Here is a 24,201-nt window from a genome sequence, read left to right as displayed (position 1 = left end):
GACAAATCATGAGTTCTGCATAATTATACAGAAATGTTTGATTCTTCTGGCACAAAATCAATGTACACATACATATACATAACACTATATGAACACAGGACATGAGAAAAGTAAATGAATGAATGAATAACTATGAAAATGTAATAAAAAATATATATAAGTATGTATAAATAAGTTAAACAATAAATACAAACTAAAAAAGTAAATAAAAAAATAAGTATAGATTAATTCATAAATAAAAATAAGCAAATCTAAATAAAAAGTAAATAGTTATAAACTAAAAAGTAAAAAATAAATTAAATGAAAGCAAACAAATAAAGAATACGGAATAAATTATGTATTAACAATTAAATGAATAAACAAAAATATGCAGTTAAGTAAAATTATTGAATAAATAAATCCAAAGAAATTTAAAAAATGTAATTAATAAATAAAAATAGTAAAAATAAAATGTCAATTAAAAATTAAGTAAAATTGAATACATAAATAGAAAAAAATAAGAATAAATAAATCCATAACTAAAAAATAAATAAATAAATATGTAAAAAAAAAAAAAAAAAAAAAAAAAAAAAAAAAACACCATACATTTGTACTTATTTACTACTTATTTTTAAATAAATACATAAACAAATAAAACAGGAAAAGATGCATAAAATCCATAAAAATGTATAAACAAAAAATAATAAATAAATAAATAAATATAAACAGGTAAATAAATATAAACATAAGTAACTACATTAGTAAAATTATTGAATGAATAAAAAATAATTAAATGAAAATCATGAAAATAAATGTCATTTTAAAAAAATAAGTAAAAGTAAATACATGTAAAGAAAAAATAAGTATAAATAAATCCACAATTAAATAAAAAAAAAAATTAATAATGGAAAAACATTTCACTATGTATTTTGTTTATATATTTAAATAAATACATAAAAATAAATTAATAAATTAATACATTAAAAAAAGTGTAAAAAAAATTTAAATAAATGAATGAATGAAAATGAAATAAAAATACATGAAAATATGTATATAAATGAATAAATACAAATAAAGTAAACAAAAATAACCATAGATAAATGCATAAATAAAACAAAGTAAAACTAAATAATTAAATGAATAAAAATAAAAATAAATACATACAAACAAGTAGAAGTAAATAAATGTAAACAATATAAGTAAATAAATAAAATAAATAACAGTAAAGAATACAGAAAAAATAATACATGAAATGTATTAATTAATTAATTATGAATAAATAAATAGTTAAATCAATAAAATAAACAAAAAATAAGTAATTTAATAAGTGAAAGTATTGAACAAACAAAAATAAAATTAAATGACCTTCAAAAAATTTTTAAATAAAACAAATTAAATAAATATGTAAAAACGAATACATTTTACTTATTTTGTTCAAGTAGCATATTATTATCATTTCTGAAAGACAGATGTAATAAATTACAATAAAAAAACTGATAAAACTTATTAAATAAATAAAATAAATAAAATAAAAATAAATAAAAATAAATAAATAAATGAATAAAAAATAGAAAACAATTACAAGTAAATAAATGTAAACAATATAAGTAAATAAATGCATAAATAAAAAAGTACAAATGAATAAATACATATCATTAACCAATCGATATAAAAAAATTCTTTGATACAGTAAAGATATCCTTTTGTCTGTTTTTCTCCACTCATGTCCTGCATTTATAGTGCACATCTCCACTCTGAAGGGTTTACAGTAACAGAGTCATACTATGAATACTATTCAGCACAGTGATGATGGTGTACGGCACGTCTGAAACTGTTTTCATACCAAGAACTGGGTCTGTAAAGTGAAATGAATAACCCTGGCTTTGAGTAAATGGGATCTATTTAATTAGTTGATAAACTATTACCAGCAAACATCCCCTTCCACATAAATCAATATCACATTTTTACACAATGCCGTCAAATTTTCCTGGAGCGAAACAATAAATGTTGTACATCATATTTACAAATGTTGATACTATAGAACGTAATGTTTGTATTACACATCCTCAAACAGTAAACATCATTTTTCTTCCTCCATATGGAAACAGCACAGCCAGGTTCACTGAGGATCTGGAGTCGAGCTGTGAGCGTTTAGCATTTATATTCATCTGAAACCCTGGAAATGTCGCTCAGCCAAGACTGTTTTATGATCCAGCTGCTCACTTCAACAGCCACTCATCATTTTAAGTCAGAAAAGATGCAGGATTTCAAGAACCAAAATCCCTCACTGCTTTTAATATGACTGCATCATTATATTTCAGCATCAAAGTATGATATTTTGTCTTTTGCTCACAAAGGCTGCATTTATGTGATCAAAAATACATTAAAATTGCAAAATATTTGTTTTAATTTAAAGGAAGTTTTTTCTATTTGAAAATATTTTAAAATGTAATATATTTCTGTGACCAAATCTGAATTTTCAGCATCATTACTCCAGTTTTCAGTGCCACACGATCCTTCACAAATCATTCTAATATGCAAATTTTTTTTTTTTTTGGGGGGGTCAAAACAAATTTAAGAATTTTTATAAATAAGATTGACATAGACAAACAGACATAGTTTGTAACATTATAAATGTCTTTACTGTCCTTTTTACTAATTTAAGGCACTCTTGGTGAATTTTTTTTTTTTTTTTATACTAACCCCAAACTTTTAAATGCATCAGTTTCCACAAAAATATGAAGTAGCACAGCTGTTTTTAACACTGATAATAATAACTGTTTTTTGAGCAGCAAATCTGGAGTAATGATGCTGAAAAGTCAGCTTTACATCACATAAAAAATTACATTAAAAAAAATAAAAAAATAATAATAAATACATATAAATACATATATACAAATAAATACAAATAATTAAAAGTAAATAATTCTAAACAAAAAGATAAAAAAAATAAATGAATAAATGAAAAAAATAAGTAAAAAATAAAGTCAATTAAAAATTAAATAAGTAAAATAAATATGAATAAATTAATAATTAACCAAAAAGTTAAACAAACAAATAACTAAATAAATACGTAAAAACAAATATTTTACCTAAACTTATTTTGTTTATATTTTAACCAAAAAAATAAACAAACAAAACAGAAAATAAATAATTAAATAAGTGAAATTATTGAACAAATAAAAACAAATTTAAATGAATAAAAAGGGTAAAGAATACAGAATAAATTTATACATTAAAATGCATAAATTAATAAATGAATTAAGTAAATACAAATAAGTAAATAAACATAAGCAATTAAATAAGTGAAATTATTGAACAAATAAAAATAAATTTCAATAAATTTCAATAAATAAATGTCAAAAGTAAAGAAGCTTTACGTCACAGAAATAACTTACATTACAAAAATGTATAAAAATAAACAAATAAAAATATATACATAAAAGTATGTATAAATAAATAAATACAAACAATTAAAGGTAAATAATTCTAAACAAAAAAGTAAAAAAAAAAAAAAACCTAAACCAATAAATTAAAATAAATTTTAAAAAGTAAACTAAAAAAATAAGTGAAAGTGAATAAATGTAAACATAAAATAAGTATGAATACATTCATAACTAACAAAAAATAAAAAGATAAATAAATAAATAAATAAAATAAATAAATAAATATTCAAATCAAATATTTAACTTACTTATTTTGTGTTTATATTTTTAATCAAATAAATAAAAAAAAACAAAACAAAAACAGGTAAAGAATATAGAATAAATTAATAAAAAAAAATGAATTAAATATTTAATAATGAATAAATACAAAAAGGTAAATAAATATAAACAAAAAATAAGTAATTAAATAAGTGAAACTACTGAACAAATAAAAACTAATTTAGATTAATTAAAAAGATAAAGAATACAAAATAAATGTATACATTAAAATGCATAAATGTATAAATACAAATAGGTTAATAAATATAAGCACTTAAGTGAAATTATTGAACAAATAAAATTAATTTAAAAAAAAAAAAATCAATAAAATTAAGTAAACAAAAATCAGTTTAAAAAATAAAGTAGTAAAAACGAACAAATGTAAACACAACTATAAATAAACTAATAATTACATAAAAATAAAACTAAATAAATATGTAAAAGCAAATACACTACTAATTCTGTTCAAATCATCATATTAGACTGATTTCTGAAGGATCATGTGACACTGAAGACTGGAGTAATGATGCTAAATATTCAGCCTATCATCACAGAAAAATAAATTATATTTTAAAATATATTCAAATAGAAAACAGCTATTTTAAATTGTAATAATTTTTCACAATTTTACTGTATTTTTGATCAAATAAAGGCAGCCTCGGTGAGCAAAAGAAGCTTCTTTAAGAAACAATGAAAACCTTCAGTCTTCACATATAACACGGTTTAACATTACATACAGAAATCAAGCCATAGCAAATGCTCTCATGGCATTTTTAATTATGAAAATGCAGCTGTCCAACATCTTCTCTAAAGACACTCACATCTAAAGTTCCCGCTGGGAAACCAGGTTGTCTCAAATTATAAGAATTAGCATGCAAAACAGGATGAAAGTGCTTTTCGTTATACTTGATCTGGATTCAATAACGCTTCTCTTATTATCTGCTGAGAATTATGGACTATGAGTTTCCATTCTTCCACAGAAGCGCACACCGCTTGTTTTCAGCACATTCTGATGCGAGTTTAACCCACGGGACTAATATATACCCAACGTACTCATTCCTTCTTGTGTGAAGCGTTTGCATCTCCCACAAACCCCTGCAGTCGCTCAGTCTACTCTCAACGTTTAGCTTTTTTTTTGGTGCCCTCTCCGTTCCAAAGGCTCTCCGATTTCACAAAAAGCAGCAGAAGCCGAAGTCGAAATCGAGAAATCTGGCCCCCGTGTCCAGAAAATATTCCCTTTCCTGCTTCCCCTCGCTGCCAGGGACCGCAGCGCGCCAGCGCGGCCTGAAACTATGAGGAGTATTTTCAGCTCTGTAATTTGAAACACACACACAAAAAGACACACGCATCAAGAAAACACGCGTCTCTTGAAGACCTGCGCGTCCCACCCGCTCCATAACAGCTCCTCTGAAAGACACGATCAGTTTCCTAATTGACGCTAAACCGCAAGAGTGACAGCAAAGCATGCTGGGTATAAAACTCCGTTAAACCCGGTGACCCTTCAGAGGTTTGTAAAATGCAGGAATGCTCCAGATTCAAGCTCTAATGATAGCAGTTGGCATATAATATCGATTGCCACTGAAAATTATTCTAATTCATCCCTCAAATAAATACAGTAATGCACTTACAATGGAGGACAAGCAGCCAGGGTTTAAAAACAGAAAAGTGAGGCTTGTGTTTTTGTTAAGGCACTTACATGAATCATTCTGTACACGACTGTTTATTATTTGAGCTGTGAAGTGTCTAAATCGCTCTTTTGGCGGTGGGACGGATTAGATGGATGAACAACTGACATAATTGCAGTGCTGAAATGGTGAAAACAAAAGCTGTGTGAATAGTTTTGGCACATCTGTTGCTGGGATCCTTGTGTGAGTGAAAGTTAGCAGGTTAACAGATTTTCTAGTGACATAACGCTAAACTTCAAAGATGTAATATAACCTTGCTATTGTGGTTGTAAGTGTAAAAAAAAAAAAAAAAAAGTGTATTTTTAACAGTTATTCCCTGAAGTACTTCCACTGTAAGTGCATTTCTGCAACTGTGATTTTACTTGACTTATTTAGATAAAATGAATAAATAAAATGAATAAAAATAAATGTATTATTTATTATTTAAAAATGTATACAAATAAGTAAATAATAATTTTCACTTGACTAATTGTTTAAAACCTAAATAAATAAATGAGAAAATGTATAAAAATAAATGTAAAAAATAAATGGTGTGATTTGAAACACTTAAGAAAATGAATGACTAAAAAATTAATACATTTATTGAATTAAAATCTAAAAGAAATCTTAAATCTAAAATATATAACAAAATTAAAATTAATAAATAAAATAAAATTACACAATAAATAAAATTACGTTTTAAAAATAAATAAACAGTGTGATTTTATTTGACACATTTATTAATTAAATGAATAAAAAGAATAAATTATTACGTTTTACTATTTAAATTAAATCTAAAATAAATAATTACATTAAATGAATAAAAAACAAATATAAATAACAAAAAGTACAAAAGTATTAAAATAAATTAATAAAAATTAATTATTTAAATGAAATTTTAAAAAGCAAACACTTACGATTTTTACTTGACTCATTGTTTAAATCTTAAATAAAATAACACCACAAAATAATAAAAACAAAATTTAAACAAATAAATAGTGTGATTTTTATTCGAACATTTTTATTAAAAAATGAATACAGTTGAATACGAATAAAAAATGTATTAATTTAATAATTTACATAAAATCTAAAACAAATCTTTAAAAAAAATGTAAAATAAATAACAAAATTAAATGAAATAAAATCCAATACAATAAATAATATAAAAACCTAAAATAAATCTTAAATAAATCTAAAATAACAATTTAATTAGTAATATATATATATATTATATATATATAATATAAATATTGTGATTTTTTGACAAAAGTATTAATAAAATAAATAAATTAATTAAATCTTAAATAAAATAACACCATAAATAAATAGAATTAACTTCAAACAGTAAATAAACAGTGTGCTTTTATTGGAAAAATGTTCTAAGAAAATTAATAAATAAAATTAATACAAATAAAATAAAATAAATAAATAAATAACTTATTTAAATACAATCTAAAATAAATCTTAAATAAATCTAAAAATACATAATAAAATTAAATAAAATCAGTCAATAAAAATCATACAATAAATAAATACAATTTTATTTTGAAACAGTGTGATTTTTATTTGACACATTTATTAATAAAATTAATAAATAAAATGAATTATAATAAATTATTATCTAAAATAAATCTATATCTAAAATCTAAAATAAATCTTAAATAAAAGTAAATAATACAATTAAATTAATAAAATAAGATTTTAGTAATTCTACATTATAATTTAAATGATTTTTTAAAAATAAGAAAACACTTATGATCTTCACTTGTTTAAATGTAAAATAAATAATAAAATAAATATATTGTAATATTAACTTGACAAATGTATTATTTTTAAAAAAAAATGAAATAAAACTAATAAAACACAATAGATCAAATTCAGACAGACAGATAGACAGATTATTTTCTCTGAAAATCAGCATAATGCTGTAACCGCTATTGATATAGCTTGCATCTTGTTTATTATGTCTTCCAATAAATCTAAAACGTAAACATAACTAAAAATGGACAGTTACACCTCACGGTGATGAGGAGGTTAGGGATGCACCAAACCACAAGCCAGAGTCTAAAAACAAAATCCAGTCTGCAGTTGGAGCGGTGGTTTGGTGCGAGTTAGGCCCTTAAATATGCATTTATCATGTAAAAATCAAGACGCAGCAGGAAATCTCAAAGCGAGCGGCTCTCGAAACCACAGACACGGCTGTGCCAGCTACCTAAATACAGCCGTGTGCTCGAGCGTACGCGAGCGCTGATTACAGATCCTGCTCGTGCCGTCCAAAAGCGCAAATTACACACTTTCGCCTCTTTCCCGTAAATACCACGTACAATTAGCCTCTATTTTTACCCCACCTGTCTATATCAGACGATCTGTCGAAGAAACGCGGCCGTGCTGTGCGGTCGCTCCAGAAACGGACGGCTTTCATCACCCGGCGCATGAAAGCATTGTTTTACGGGCTCTGCGATGACAAACGGCTGCTTTTCGCATGAGCTGGAGTCTATAAACAACACAGCAGCTTTCAGACGCGTCTCAAGCGCCTGTGTTTACATTGTGGCCCGTGCATCGGTGCTGTGTGGAAGCGCCGTGGAGCTGTCGGGACGCGCGGGAGCGTGCCTGTGCCCGAGCGCACGGCTTTCTGTCAGCACAGGAGCGTGGCTGTGGCGTTTTAAGGTTTTGTGAGTAAACACAGGGCCGATTATAAGGCCTGTCAGGCTGTGTTTTGTTAGGGTTGGCCCGTGACGGCTCATTAAAGGCACTGGAGTCAATGTGATGTTAATGGGGTGGTGGGCGCACACGCCGCTCTTGCGGTGCCAGCTGGATGTGGTCACAAAACAAGCTGGCCTGTCAAGAATCAGACTCAGTGTGACTACAGAGGGGTCGAGAGAAAGAGAAAGAGAAAGGGAGATGCTAAATGAAACGTAACTTTGTAACGTTTCAGATCACTGTTTGTTTTTTAGAATCTACCACACGCTCAGAAAAAAGGTACAAAAGCTGTAGCATTTAGGTATTAACATACAGATTTTAGGTACTAATATGCACCTTTAGAGGTAAATAAGGTACAAAGATGTACCTTTTGAAAAGTACCACTGCTGTACCTTTTTCCTGACACTGCAGAGGACAAATAGAGTGAAAAAAAAAAGTATGTTTACTGCATAAAAGTGACTGAAATAAACTTTTTCTTTTCTTTGTTTTTTTTCCCTTTTCACCATTTTCTAAGTAAAATCCATTTAAAATGAATGAAGTGAAAAACAAGAAAATTAAAAAAAAAATAATAATAATAATAATTATTATTATTATTGATTAATTACTTGATTTTTCCTCATTTATGTATGTTTTCCATGTAAAATACACTTAAAATTAATAAAGTAAATAAGTACAAATTTTTCTTTCTTCATTTATATTATTTATTCTCAACATCTGCATTTTACTTTACTGCTTTTAATTAATATATTTTATCATACTCCTTTTAGAGAATATCTTTATCTTGTTTTAATCATATATATAATTAAAGAAAATTTTAGAAAAATGAAAACTGTTATCACTGTATCAAGTTTTTTTCTTACAAAAAAAATTCAAGAAAATTTAAAATAATAATAATAATAACAATGAAATGAATATTAAATAATAACAAATTTAATAATTGTGATTACTAGAAATCATTTAAAATGAATGAATGAATGGGAAAAGGGTAAAGAGAAAAATGGGAAAGAAAAAAAAAAATCAAGCAATTTTCTTCATGAAAATAAAAAAATTTGTGTGATTTTTACTTGACTAATAATTTAAATAAAATGAATGCATGAATGCATGAAAGGATGAAAAGAGAATTAATGGGAAAAGGAAAAAAAAAATCATGCAATTTTTTTACTTGATTATTAATTTAAATGAAATGCATGAATAAATAAATATAAACAAACAAATGTCAATAAAGAAATTTGATTTTTGCTTGATTAATTATTTAAAATGAACGAATGAACAAGCGAACAAATAATATTTTCTTTTTTTTTCAAAATTAAACAAAAGTTTACAAAATATAAACAAGGCTTAACACATGTAGCGAAGTTATTCACAAAATAAATACAGTGGATTGGATTTCAGTGCATCTAAGCTCATCTTTGGTCATCAGATGCCAACAACATGCAGGTAAAAGTACAAATTCTTGCAACTTCTGGTCACATGCAATCATTTGAAAGCAACACAGCTGCACTTTTTTAATGCATCCTAACCTTTTTGGAAAAGTCCATATAATCAAACAAGACCTTCAGGATTGATTAACAATAACATGCCTCAACACAAATCACACTACAATACACTACAATTGCAATCAGACCACATGAGAAGACGGCAGGTGAAGAAGAAACGCTCTGAACAGGACAAACATCAGATACACAAATCTAACATTACACCGACACCTAATTACACACCTGAGAAGCGCCTGACAGGAAGGACTGGGAACAAATCCAGGAGCAGATCACACGAGTGTGTGTTTGAGATCACGCCAGGCCACAGACGTCTGATCTCGACACTAATCTCCTCAGTAAAGTGTCAGAGCTGCCAGCTATTTGCTCAGAGAGCAGCGTGGGTAATATCTAATCCGGCATGACCCATCTGATTCACCTGAGCTTTATTTACCTTCAGAAGACGGCACAAACACAGGGAGAAACCTCCACTGAGGTCAGCGCTCCGCCCTAACGAGGATTGTGGGAATGTTTGATCTGATCTGACCCGAACTTCCTCGTTCCTGCTAAAATCGGTGGGATTGATTGGCTCTCAAACAGACACTCGACAGGTTTCGACAGTCGAAAACAAAGTTCACACAGGCATCGTACTTTTTCCCAGGGTTCAGTGGTTTCCCATGGCTTCACCAGCTCATGAGAAACAGCAGAGTTTATGAATGAATTAATCAACCAATCAGAATGAGCTTCTGAGGCAACAGCGATCTGATTGGCTAAAGATAGAATATAAAAGCTGAGGGGTGAATGGAGTGACTAAAAAAATACAACAGATGGAGTTACATATACACTACCATTCAAAAGTGTACTTCTTAAAAGAAATTAATACTTTTATTCAGCAAGGATGCGTTAAATTGATTGAAAGTGGTAGTACAAATATTTATAATTAAATAAAGATTTCCATTTTAAATCAGTGCTGTTCTTTGTATTCATCAAATAATCCTGAATAAAAAATTAGTTTTCACAAAAATATGATTTCTGAAGGGTCATGTGACACTGAAGCTGAAGCTGAAAATTCAGCTTTGATCACAGAAATAAATTACATTTTGAATAATATACAAATGAAAAACACTTATTTTAAATTGTAATATTATTTCACAATTTTGCTGTTTTTACTGTATTTTTAATCAAATAAATGCAGCCTTAGTGAGCAGAAGAGACTTTTTCAAAAAACATTTAAAACAACCTCAAACTTTTGAACGGTAGTGTACAAACTGATGTAAAACATTTTCACGTGTTAAAATGTAGAAACAAAGTCAACTAACCCAAACAAAACGGAGTAGTATGAAACAAAATGATACGCAAAAATAAACAGATGTCAAACATGATCACCGAAATCCCCGACCAATGTGTTTATGTAGTTTTTTCAGCTGTAAATGGCAGTATAGCTGACAGTATAAGAAAACAATAATAATCTTGAGCGCAAGAGCAGAAGCAGGTCAGAGTAAGTTTACAGACTCAGTCATGAAGCTGCTTTAACAGAAGATGTCTGAACAGTACCTGAACCGCTGACGGCTGGGCCCGCGGGTCAAAGAGGCGCAGCTTTTTGTCCTGGGGAAACAAAAAACAGAGGTTAAAATACAGCATTTATTAATACAAAAACACATATAATAAGGCTGCACTGAGGAATGCTATTTAAAAATAAAGGTTATATTTTTGTTTTTTTAATAATATGGTCAACCTCAACTAAACTAAGTAAAAAAAATATCTATTAACTTTTTTGAAATATATTACAATTATTTTTATATATTTATATTTATACAACAGTTCTTTCCGGTCCTCGTATCTGATTGGCTGAGAGCAGTGCAATATTTTAGTAATAACAGAACTCCAACTGTTTCACCGTTTGTTTCTCTGCGATTGCAGTATTTCTCACAGCGAGTGTCATGGCGGATGCCGAAATATCTTTATAATTTTAAAGATAATACTGATTTTGTCACGGAATGTAGTTTCAAGAGTTTTTTTTAGGTGAGAATGTACTCGTTTATACATCAAGTATGCGGTTTGTTACAGGAGAAGTCCACTTCCAGAACAACAATTACAGATTTTTCTCCATATAATGGACTGATATGGTGCCCTGAGATTGAACTTCCAAAATGCAGTTTAAATGTGGCTTCAAATGATCTCAAAACGAGATCAGCCGAGAAAGAAGGGTCTTATCTAGCGAAACGATCGGTTATTTTCATAAAAATAATACAATTTACATACTTTTTAATGCCAAACACTTGTATTGTCTTGCTCTTTCCAACCTCTGTTTTGTTCCGGTTCATGAGAGTTAGTGTATGTCAAAAAACTCCCATCTTATGTTCACCCTCAACTTCAAAATCATCCTATATCGCTGTTTTACCTTTTTTGTTAAGGGTGTTTGATCTTCTTTGCATGTTCACTTTGCAAAGACTGTGTCGGTACTTCTGCAGCGATGTAGGATGATTTTGAAAAGATTTTTGAAGTTGAGGGAGAAAATACGATTGGAGTTTTTCATACCCTAACATACCCTAACTGTCTTGAGACAGAATACACAGAGTTCAGGGAGAGCAAGACAAGACGAGCGTTTGAGATTAAGAAGTATTTAAACTGTATTTTTTTTAAATGAAAATAACTGATCGTTTCGCTAGATAAGACCCTTCTTCCTCAGCTGGGATCGTTTACAGCTGCATTTGGAATTGTTTGAAGCTGCATTTAAAATTAATTTTGGAAGTTCAAACTCAGACACCATATCAGTCCATTATATGGAGAAAAATCCTGAAATGTTTTCCTCAAAAAACAATTTCTTTACAACTGAAGAAAGAAAGACATGAACATCTTGGATGACAATGGGGTGAGTACATTGTCTGTAAATTGTTGTTCTGGAAGTCTGGAAGTGGACTTCTCCTTTAAGCTTCCACACTTCGCATAGACACTTGAATAGCGCACATTTTTCTTGGTTAACATTAGATTGAGCAGCCATGCAAGTTGCTACCACATATATCTTTCTAATGAACATCCATATTTCAGGTCGATAGGTGAGCGTTTAGATGTCCTGCCCGATGTACTATATTACCACACAGACCAGCCGTTAATGATCTGTCCGTCACGCTCTGCTTGACTTCGCCACTTCCTGTGGATTTTCTTTTCTTCTGCGACTAAGTGACTACTTAAATTTTGGTCAACCAAGCCTCTTTTCGCCAATTAAGGGTTAGTCAACTATTAGGGGGCAGCCCTAGTATTGGGAAACTAGTGCGCGTGTTCATGACGGTGATTTTAGTTTCATCCTTCCGCCATTAGACGGCGACAACAGACTGTTTTTAAGAGTGAGTCAGCAGTAAAGACTTTATATTGAAAGAGACTTTATTTATTTATTTTTACAACAGCCTTTCACAGCTCACAAATGCACTGAGCAGCGCTGTCATCGGAAATCACCCTTAACAGATGAAAGGATACTGTGACAAAGATATCACTTTCCTCAGTGGACATTCAAACTAATGTTTGATTGTGAATATGAGATTGAGCTGAAGAATGAATGCTGTATCAGATGCAGGTAATCACACTCACTCAGTCAATCTCTATCTCATAATACTCTACTACACATTATACAGTGAGCTTTTAATACAGTAATACAATGAGTTTTTAATGAAGCAACTCAACGTTTCTTCGCCACTAGTTCTAAAAGTTCTAAAAGTTCTAAAGTGACGGTTTCGAATTAGGCTTGCGCTCATCTGTTCAACTTTCAAACAAAGATCCGAATTTGTGGTGGAAGGAAGTAGTTCTGCACAAAAGAGGGTTTTTAAAGACACTCTTGTTGTTTCTTATGTATGCACACACTCGTGCCGTCGAACTGTTGAATAAATGCAATATCACACTCGCAGCTGTGAGATATGGCTGTACATCGGCACGCTGTGATTACCTAAGGCACTTGGATGCCGATATATAGCCATATCGCACTGGTATTGCTCATAAATAAAAAATATAAATATATATGCATTTACATTTAAAATATGACTGCTCTCTAGACATCAACACCATAGCACAATTTCGCACAGTCACGATGCTGTTGCATCAAAATCCTAAAATAACACTTTCATGACTGTAATGTGACTCTTTAGGCGTTTGTTTGAGTGTGCTGACTAAGTGCGCTGTGCCTCGATTATTATCGTACGGTAAAAATTGCTTCATGTGGTATTTGTTACGAGTCTGTCAACAGAACTGGCAGCGTAAATCCCACTGCAGACTGAACTCGACGTCAAAATCAGTTCAGTCAATCAGTGACCATCAGACGACCCCATCACACTCAAACACAGCCAATCGGGACGCAGAACTGGATCAGTGAAAGGAAATGAGAGCTAATAGAAACAGGCTGCGACCAGCACTACGTCTTCACTCGACCCAACAGATCCTTAATGAAGACCAGGGACTGACACATTCTCTCAAGAGTCCTCAGAGATAAGAGCCAGAAAACACACAAACACTGCATAAAATAGTCTTTTCTACGCAGGACGAACAACTGATGTGAATATTTTTAGTACCTCTATGGCATGCTTTTCTTTTAAACAAAATAAGCTTATTTATAGTCAACATTGTGCCTAAAATGCTTTTAAATGCCGCCTACGTAGGCAGCTCGCTAGTGTGGTTTCGGTTCTGAGAGCAGACATAGTGAATAATGCTTTTTATCCATGATGCACCCATAAGACATTGTCAGTAACCACTGGCAGCTCTTCTCCAGACAAACACCCCAGACACAAGTCATCCAAACCAAGACAACAAATCAAGATAACAGCGTAAACGCAAACAGCAGCCGCTCGCACAGAGCCGCACTGTTTCACAGTGACATGCTGCTTTTACTGCTGAACAACAGCAAATTAAAGAGCACAACCATCACAAATAAAGCAGAGGTTTTCAAACACTACTGGGCCCATCTTATAATGTTAGTTTGTATGTGAGATGAGTAATAATGGATTGTAAATGTGAAAACTACTTGGAACAGCATATTACCATATCACATAGTACTATTTTAGCAGTATGCATACTAGACGTGCAACAGAGCAAACTGTGCAGAATACTGTATTCTACAATGCAAAATAATAATAGTAATAATAATAATAATAATATCATTATAGTTTCTTGTTCCAAGTAAAAATGTTCATTTGCAGTTGAGATTATTTCTGATGACTACTATTATCATTTTATTATTATTATTATTAATTTATTATTATAATTTAATAATTATAATAATAATAATAATGATAATAATAATAATAATAATAATAATTATTATTATTATTATTATTATTATTACATTATTACAAAAAAGTAAAAGTATTAAAGTACCTACAATGAAAAGTAACTTATTTGACTTATATTAATCTTATAACTTGTTTGACTTATTTGACAATAATAATAATAATAATAATAATAATAATTATTATTATTATTATTATTATTATTAATAATAATTATTATTATTATTAATAATAATAACAACAACAACAACATTCTTTAAAAGATTTTTTTTTACTCTAAACCAAATAATAAGGCAATATAATAATAATAATATTTTTATAACATAATATTTTAAATACGTTTTTAATCATTTTAATTATTATTATTATTATTATTATTATTATTGATAAAATTATTATTACATATTGCTTTTTATTATTTGGTTCAAAGTTCAAAAACTGTTTAGATCATAGTAGTAGCAGTAATAATAATAATAATAATAATAATAATAATAATAATAATAATAATGATAATAATAACAACAAAAACAACAACAAAAACAATAATAATAATAATTATTATTATTATTATAATTATTATTTCAATATTTTGATAAACAGTTTTTTTATTATTATTATTATTATTTATTATTATTATTATTATTAAAACAAATATTTTTATCAAATTATTTAAATAAAATTAGTATTTTTGTTGTTGTTATTAAAATAATATAAACGGTAATTTACATTTTTAGTTTGTCACTCATCAGTCAATCAGGTGACCAAAAGTTGATGTTTAACCACAAAACTGCATTAAAAAAAAAAAAAAAAAAAAACGTATTTGCTTTATTAAACATGCTAGTATTGGGGTTGTGTGATGATAATGTAGTAGATCATAGTGTCACTTCATGATGCACAACCACATGCTATTTAAAAAAAAATCTGATTGTGTATTGAGTGTGCACTACATAGTATGTCATTTGCTATTATTCCTTTCTGAACACAGCCTACATAAAACACAAAACCCACTGCCTACATTAAACCCTCATTTCAAAACCAGCAACTAGCAGTTTTCCCTCACTTTATCTCTTTAGGAGCATACGGTCTGTTACTGAAATGATCTGTCATGTCATGCACTGTGCAGTTCTGCTGTTTTATTTGCTGTTTATAGGTTGACGCTGCAAACATGGGCCGTCAGGCTCAGCCCACCCACAATGCCCTACGGTCCTGAGAGAGAGGGGGGTCAGTCTCACCCCTGAGCACTCAGACCAGACCTGACAGACTGCACTGATCCCAGATCAGCCGCTGAGATCACGGTCAATGTAAACACACATCAGAATCAGTGCAGCTGTAAACAGAGAGCCGTGATTCTACAAGGAGGCTTTTATTACACGTCTACTCAAACTCAACAGACTCCACACCGTCTGACACACAGTCTGACCCCTGACGCCCATCACACGCAGACACAACGCAATCAAACACACACTCAATGTGTGTGTGTGTGTGTGTGTGCAACAGCTGTTCAATCAGTGTGTGTCATTTCAGCTCTCATTCTCACATTGATTTTAATGAGCCTGCTCAAGTAAACATCCCACAATCCTCTTTTCTGCCAACAAACTGTAAACAGCTGCCCTGGATGATACAGTACTCTAAAAACTTCATTAATTACTTAAATAAATGAGTGAGATACTATTTCAACTGTTTGTTTCAATGTTAAAAACGTAACTAAAATTGTTAATTACTTGAGATTTAAAAATTTTCTTATGACATAAAATAGCTAGAAAAATATTTTTAAAAGGATCAATAAAAACTACAATTACTCAAATACACAAATATTTTAAATATACAAATAAATGTAAAATATTTGAATAGACTAATATAAAAATATATTAATTAAATTCAATAGAAATATATTTAAAATAAATACAAATATAAATAAATACAAAAATATACAGTTCTTATTTTATATAAAAATGTAATAATTAAAATAATAATAACTGTAGTAATGATTTAATTAAATGAAATTTTAAATTTCAAAAATACATATTAAAGTACTAAATAAAAAAGAATAAAATATACCAATATAAATAAAAAAAACTGTATTTTTAATATATATTTTTTTAATTTATATTGGCATATTTTATTATTTTTTATTTAGTATCAAATACGTTTAAAATATTTAAATATACAAATACAAAAACATGAATATGAATTAAATTCAATATAAACATTTTTATGATAAATAAAATGAATATAAATAAATATAAAAACATAATATCTAAAAATATAATAATTAAAATAATAATACAGTTAATAATGATTTAATTAAATAAAATATTTAAAAATGCATAAACACATTAAAATAATAAAGAACTAAAAAATAAATATATAAATATAAATTAAAAATGAATTTCATATAAAAATATTTAAAATTAATACAAATTAAAACAAACAAATTTAAAACTTTAACAATGCTTGATTCTAAGTTTAAAAATAATAAGTTAATATAAAATATAGAAATTTAAATATGAATAAAATGTAAATATAATTTATTCCATGTAAATGTATTATAAAATTATTACATTAAAACGATCAAATTAATTATATATAAATTTCAATATAAATATTTTTAAAATATAAAAATATATAATTGTTGGGAAAAAAATAATAATAATAACAGATATAAAAATACTAAGTATTAGAAATAATTATTAATAATTAATACATAATTATTTTGATACATAAAATATATAATTAAAAATATCTAAATATAAATATACAACCACTGTTTTGCACAATATAAAACACCAGACTTTTTATACAAAAATGTCTACCATCTAGAAGCAGAACAAATCACACAAAGCATTCAGTGTAAAATCAAAAAATATTTTTCTTTATAAACTAATCCTAAAATTCGTCACCCGTTACATTTGCAACTACCTAAAAATTATTTAAAACTTCTGTTTTTTTTTTTTCAAAGATGTACCTTTTCATTTTTGTACCTTAGGGTACCACCCCAGCAACAGGACTGTACCTTTTTTTTCCTGACAGTGTAGCATATACATTCAAAAACGCAAATACCCTTACACATGAAAGCACAGTCACAAGCCCATAAATCAGCACCTGTTTAATGTTTTGATGGTGATTTTAAATCATAAACGTGCACTGTGTGGCTGTGGATGAAAGCGTCTCCATTCATGTGGCGAGCGTTTGGTGTCATAAAATATGCGTGTCCATGCCTCCAAACGAGGCCTGTCAAGAGTCGCGCTCCCCGCTCCTCCCGTTCACCTAATGGGGAAAACGGCTGCAATTGAACGCACATGTTGGCGCTGCTTATTTGCTTTAATAAGGTGGATCTGGGGAGATTGAAGGGCTCATTCGCTTAAATTACAGCCCCACTCGACTGAGGCCACAACCTCTGAGCTCAGTCTGTGATCCAGTGTCACGTTTCTCACTTTGCCCTGTTTTTATTTTTCTCTCTTGATATTTTAGGATGAATTCTGGTCCACTATTACCCTGCTATGATGAGATGTTATTCTTAAGTTTAGTATAAGATATAAAAAATATATATTTAAAAAGTTATTTAAGAAATATATTTTCAAACACTTTGAATGTAACAATTTAACAGTTTAAAATATTGTAATAAATTAATATAAAATACATAACTTTGAATTTAATAATATATATATAAAATTCAAGAAATTAATTAATAAATAAATGTTTTTAATAAATTAATAAATTAATATCAAATATATAAATAGGGTTAGGGTTCATGTAAAAAGTTATTTAATAAAATTATGTACACATTTTAAAATATAACTAAAATTTAAAAAAATATATGAAATTAAATCAAGTCAAATATTATAGTCATAGTTTATACTGTGCGCAAATGCACTGATAAAACCATATTTTAACCATATAAAAACCATATTTTAATTCTAATTACTGATAAACAATGATACTATACAAATAATACTTAACATTGATTTCAACCATAGTTTATCTATACTGTAAAATTAATATACTAATATAATTTATAAACTAAATTAAATTAATATAAAACTATTTTAAAAGATTTGATGAGTTCAAAATATGTTAATAATATTTATTATATAACAATATAATATATTAAATATAAATAATAGAGTAAAAAGTTATTGAAATTATGTAAACATTTTTAAATATAGAAATTTAAATTTTTAAAAATAATAGAAAAAAATCTATATTTTGTACTAAATAAAACGTCTTAATACAGGAATTACTGCCATGTAGAAGCAAGGAAAAAAAAAAAAAAAAAACTGACAAAGCATTCAGTGCAAACTCAGGCAGCCTGACTTTTCCTCATAAACTAATCCTAAGATCCGTCATGCTGCCATAAACTCTGGCATCCTTTGGCTCTGCACCTCTGAGAGCATTAAACAGGCTGATGGAAAAGCGCTGCAGCTCTGTTATTATTTCTTTATGGATTGCTCCCCACTTCCTCGTGGTTGGGGGCGGGTGAGCGTAACTCTCTGTACACGGGTCAGACTCTCTGTTTTAGGGTGCTAAATCAGTCGCTCTGGGGGTCTGGCACCGGGTCAAACTCTCCTCTCTCCGCAATACTTCAAGCGCAACAATGTCTAGCTAAAGATGCCGCCGAAATCAGGTGTGCTTTGAGCTCTCAGCAACTACCACACAGGACATTATGACATTTGCTTTTCAAAATACTACAATTTGGGTTATTTTGAGGTTTCAAATGAAGGTGGGCTCAGAGAAAAAAATATTTAATAAATAAACAAAAATATTTTCAAACAATTTTAATGTAACAATTTAACAGTTCAAAATACTGCAATAAATAAATATGATTTTAATTCAATATAAATACATTAAAATATTACATTCAAATGAATGTAGGCTCAGATAAAACAAATATTTAATAAAATGAAAATATTTTCAAACAATTTTAATGTAACAATTTAACAGTTTAAAATACTGCAATAAATTAACATAAAATATATAAATGTGAACTGAATTAAATATAAATACATTAAAATATTATATTCAAATCAATGTAGGCTCAGATGAAATAAATAAATAATTAAATAAATAAAATAACGAAAAATTTTCAAAAAACTTAAATGTAACACTTTAACAGTTTAAAATATTGTAATAAATTAATATGAAATCTATAAATCCGAATTTAATTAAATGTAAATACATTAAAATATTAAATTCAAATGAATGTGGGCTCAGATTAAATAAATAAATAAAATTTTCAAACAATTCAAATGTAACAATTTAACGGTTTAAAATATTGTAATAAATTCATATAAAATCTATAACACTGAATTTTAACTAAATATAAAAACATTAAAATATTAACTAAAAATAAAATATATAAATATAGACTTAAAATGAATTTAATATAAAAACATTTTAAAAATAAATAAATACAAATAATAAATTAAACAAATAAATATAAAAGTATTTTTAAATATTTAATTATAATTTTAAAATGTTAAATTGTATTTTAAACTAACAACTTAGTTTAAAATATTGTAATTAATTGACAAAATCTTAATTAAATAAAAAATGTTAATAAATAAATATAATAAATACAAATTAAAACAAATTAATAAAAACTTTATAATACTCAATTATGTTTAAAATGATTTTATTCCATACAAATATGAGTAAATAAATAAACATCTATGTTTAAATATTTATTTAATAAAAAATATATAAATAAGTTAATATAATGTAATACATTTCTATTAAAATATTACAATTTAAATCACATTATTTATATTACACAAATGTATAATATTTATAATACTTCTATAAATGTTAAAATAATTTTATATTTATGAATTTTTTTTTTTTTTTTTACAAATATGGAAGAAACAAGTTAAAAAATATATTTTTTACATTCATATTAAAATAGAAATATACATATTTATATATGATGCTTTATAAGATAACTGCACTAGGAATATCTAAAAAATAAAAAATAAATAAAAAAAAACACCATCAGATTCACATTTCCACCATTAAACTGAGTCCAGTACGTCTCCGTCCAGTTGATTTAACAAAGCACTTTCCATAAACTCAATCTAAACACTGCTCCTGCCAAACACAAACCTTTGTGTCCAAAAATAGAAAGAGAGAAAAGACGGCGTGGTTTAACGTTTCAAATGAGTCACAGACGTCTGTCATACTGACACGTTTGGCTACATCAAGTGTTTGCCCTCCATAATGAATGTGTAATTAACATAAAACAAACGACTGAAAGGCAGATTTTCAGGGGCCAGATGTAATGAGCTTCCCCAAATCAGACGTAGTGACAGACATGCTGTCAGACTGACGAAGGACTCTCTGCAGAGCTCAATGACAGCGGCAGCTTTATGAGTTTCACCCTGCGGACGTGATAATGTGCCTTTCACTAATCAAGCCAATCAGTGTCATGATCAGCAGTGGTGACTGAGCATGACGGGAAAAACACACGCTCTGGCGACATCTAATGGTGAGAATGTGCTGCTGTCTGTGGAAAACACTTTCAGAAAACTCCTATAAACCTCATACGGACAAGTAAATGTGCGTCTGATAAATATTTTAGATCATATAACAATATGAACACAAGAACAAAAAAAGGTGAAGAAAACAGCTCTAATGAGAAATGATGTTTGCGAGCATTAAATCAGTTCAAATATATTGTCTATATTGTCTTGTACGAAAATGCACTGATAAAACCATATTTTAAATAAAATGTAAAAAATAAACATTAAAATGACAAACAAACCTTAAAATTACACAAAAAAAACTGCTGAAGTACCAAAATTACTTAAACGAACACTGAAATAAAAAACACAAATAAATGTGAAACATATATATTCTTTTAAATCTAAACAAAAGTACATGACAACATTACCAAAACGTCTGAACTAAAATGAAAAGAAACTGAAAAAAAAAAAAAAAAATTAATTCAATCTAAATCTAAAATAACTGTAATTAATTAACTGTAAAAAATTAAAAGAAATAAATTCCTGGATCATTACAGGTTAAACTATAAACTAAGATCATTTTTAAAAAATAAACAAACTAATAATAATAATAATAATAATAATAATAATAATAATAAATAAATAAATTTTATTAAACATTTAATTTATTATTTACTTGCCAAAGCAATAGTTGAACCTGATGCATTAAAACAACTAAAACATATTTTGAAATATTTCAATTAATTAATTACAATAAAAATAATAACAAAAATAGCAATAATAATTTCATTTCATTTATTTATTTGAAATATTTCCATTAATTAAGTAAAACAAAAGCAACAATTTCATTTTATTTTATTTATTATTTATTTGCCAAAGCAACATTTGCCATGTTTTTTTTATTTGAAGTTGATGCATTAAAACAACAAAACATTTTTTCAATATTTTCTATAGATAATAATAATAATAATTAGTTATTATTATTATTATTATTATTATTATTATTATTGTTGTTGTTGTTGTTGTATTAAACATTTCATATATTATTTATTTGCCAAAGCAACATTTGCCATGCTCATTAAGTTGAAGTTGATGCATTAAAACAATGAAAAAATATTTTGAAATATTTTCTATAGATAATAATAATAATAATTTATTATTATTATTATTATTATTATTATTATTATTATTATTATTATTATTATCATCTATAGAAAATATTTCAAAATATTTCAAATAATTGGCAAATAAATAATACATTAAATGTTTAATAAAATAAAATAATAATAATAATAATAATAATAATTATTATTATTATTATTATTATTATTATGGTTTTATTAATCATTTCATGTATTATTTATTTGCCAAAGCAACATTTCCCATGTTCATTTTAGTTGAAGTTGATGCATTAAAACATTAAAACAATTTTTTTAAATATTTTCTATAAATAAATATTGAATCATTAATAATAATAATAATAATAATAATAACAACAACAGTTCAACTAAAATTGACATGAAAGTAGAAATTATTATTTTAAAAAATTATTCATAAAAATTTGTAACTTTATAATACTGAGTAACAGTGACAAATATTAACAACATGGAAATACGGGTCGCTTTTGACGTCAACGACAAAAGAAAGTGAGTTTTCTCCTCTATTTTAGAGTTTCTAAGCCTACTTACAGGTATTTTGGTATGCCAACTAACTACATTTAGCACTGATTTTACCTGCTGTGTACGAGCCATCAGAACAGACGTGTGACCCATTTTCTGATAGTAAAATGTGGCTGTAGGGAGCTTTTACCTTGCAGGATGAAGCCAACAGGGATCCGTCTTCCTTCCAGGCCAAACCCTGCAGCTGATCCGCATGCTGCTCCAGTACTGCACAAACACACACATTTACACGTCACAACACACACCACAGCAGGAAGATCAACATTCAAGTTTACAAACTCTCAGACGTGATATCAGTGAGGACACACACGCACAGAAAAGCAGGACAGTGCTGGGAATCTGAGCACAACACACACGTGTGTATGTTAGGAAAGTCAATGCGCTGGGAAAAGCTGATGTGATGCGCCAAACACATCTCACAGATACAACTGTGTGAAATTAGACATTTAAAAAATTTGCAAAATACACCGGAAATCCTGCTTTGGCAACTAACTGAAAGTTCAAGTAGTAATATACTAAAATTAAAACAGAATAGAAATAAATAAAAGTAAATTTTGTAAATAAATAAGTAAATAAGTAAATACAAATTCATTTCCAATTTCAATTCCAATTTTATTAAATATAAATAAAATATGTAAATGTAAAAACATAAAAAAAAAATTAAAATAAATCACAAATAAAGAAACAAAGAATTTTAAAATAAATTTAAAAATAAATATATATTTAAAGTAAATAAAAAGAAATTAATAAAAGTACATTTTAAAAAAACATTAAAATAAATAAAAATACACTAGAAATAAATAAAGAGATAAATAAATATAAATAAATGTAAACAAATACAAATGTATTCAAATTTTCAATTTCAATAATAATATTAAATATAAATAAAAATAAAATAAATTTTAAAATGTAAAAATCTAAAATGAACTAAAATTACAAAAATTAAAACTTAAATAAAAGTAAAAACTTTATAGAAAGAACTATAAAAAGCACATAAAATTTCTAAAACTAAAATTAAAAAGAAAACTGAAAATATAAAAAGAAATAAAAATAATAAACACTATAATAGCATACAACTAACAAAAAGTTAACCTAAGTATTTATGTTTAAGGGTTTTTTTTTATTTTATTTTTAAACCATTAAAACTATTTATATGTTAATGGAAAAAAAATCATTATTTACAAAAATAAATAAATAAATAAATAAAACACTAACAAAAAATGTAATAAATAAATAAATAAAATTAAATATTTTATTTTCGCTATTTACCAATGT

At 27.4% G+C, this 24,201-nt stretch overlaps 1 protein-coding gene across 2 annotated transcripts in view; it reads right to left on the bottom strand.

Annotated features, from left to right (window-relative positions):
- Positions 1-24,201, bottom strand: part of coro7 (coronin 7) — a 199,173-nt gene that overhangs the window by 160,697 nt on the left and 14,275 nt on the right. For both annotated transcript variants that reach the window (XM_051100932.1, XM_051100919.1), the window contains exons 6-7: positions 23,057-23,133; positions 11,074-11,124 (exon numbers count right to left, since the gene is read on the bottom strand). In XM_051100932.1, the coding sequence (XP_050956889.1) occupies positions 11,074-11,124; positions 23,057-23,133 (128 nt within the window). The remainder of the gene's footprint in view (positions 1-11,073; positions 11,125-23,056; positions 23,134-24,201) is intronic.

This window comes from Labeo rohita, chromosome 3 (genome assembly GCF_022985175.1).
Source record: "Labeo rohita strain BAU-BD-2019 chromosome 3, IGBB_LRoh.1.0, whole genome shotgun sequence".
NCBI lineage: Eukaryota > Metazoa > Chordata > Actinopteri > Cypriniformes > Cyprinidae > Labeo > Labeo rohita.
Note: the sequence above shows the minus strand (reverse complement) of the source record. Positions and strands in the feature narration are given on the sequence as shown.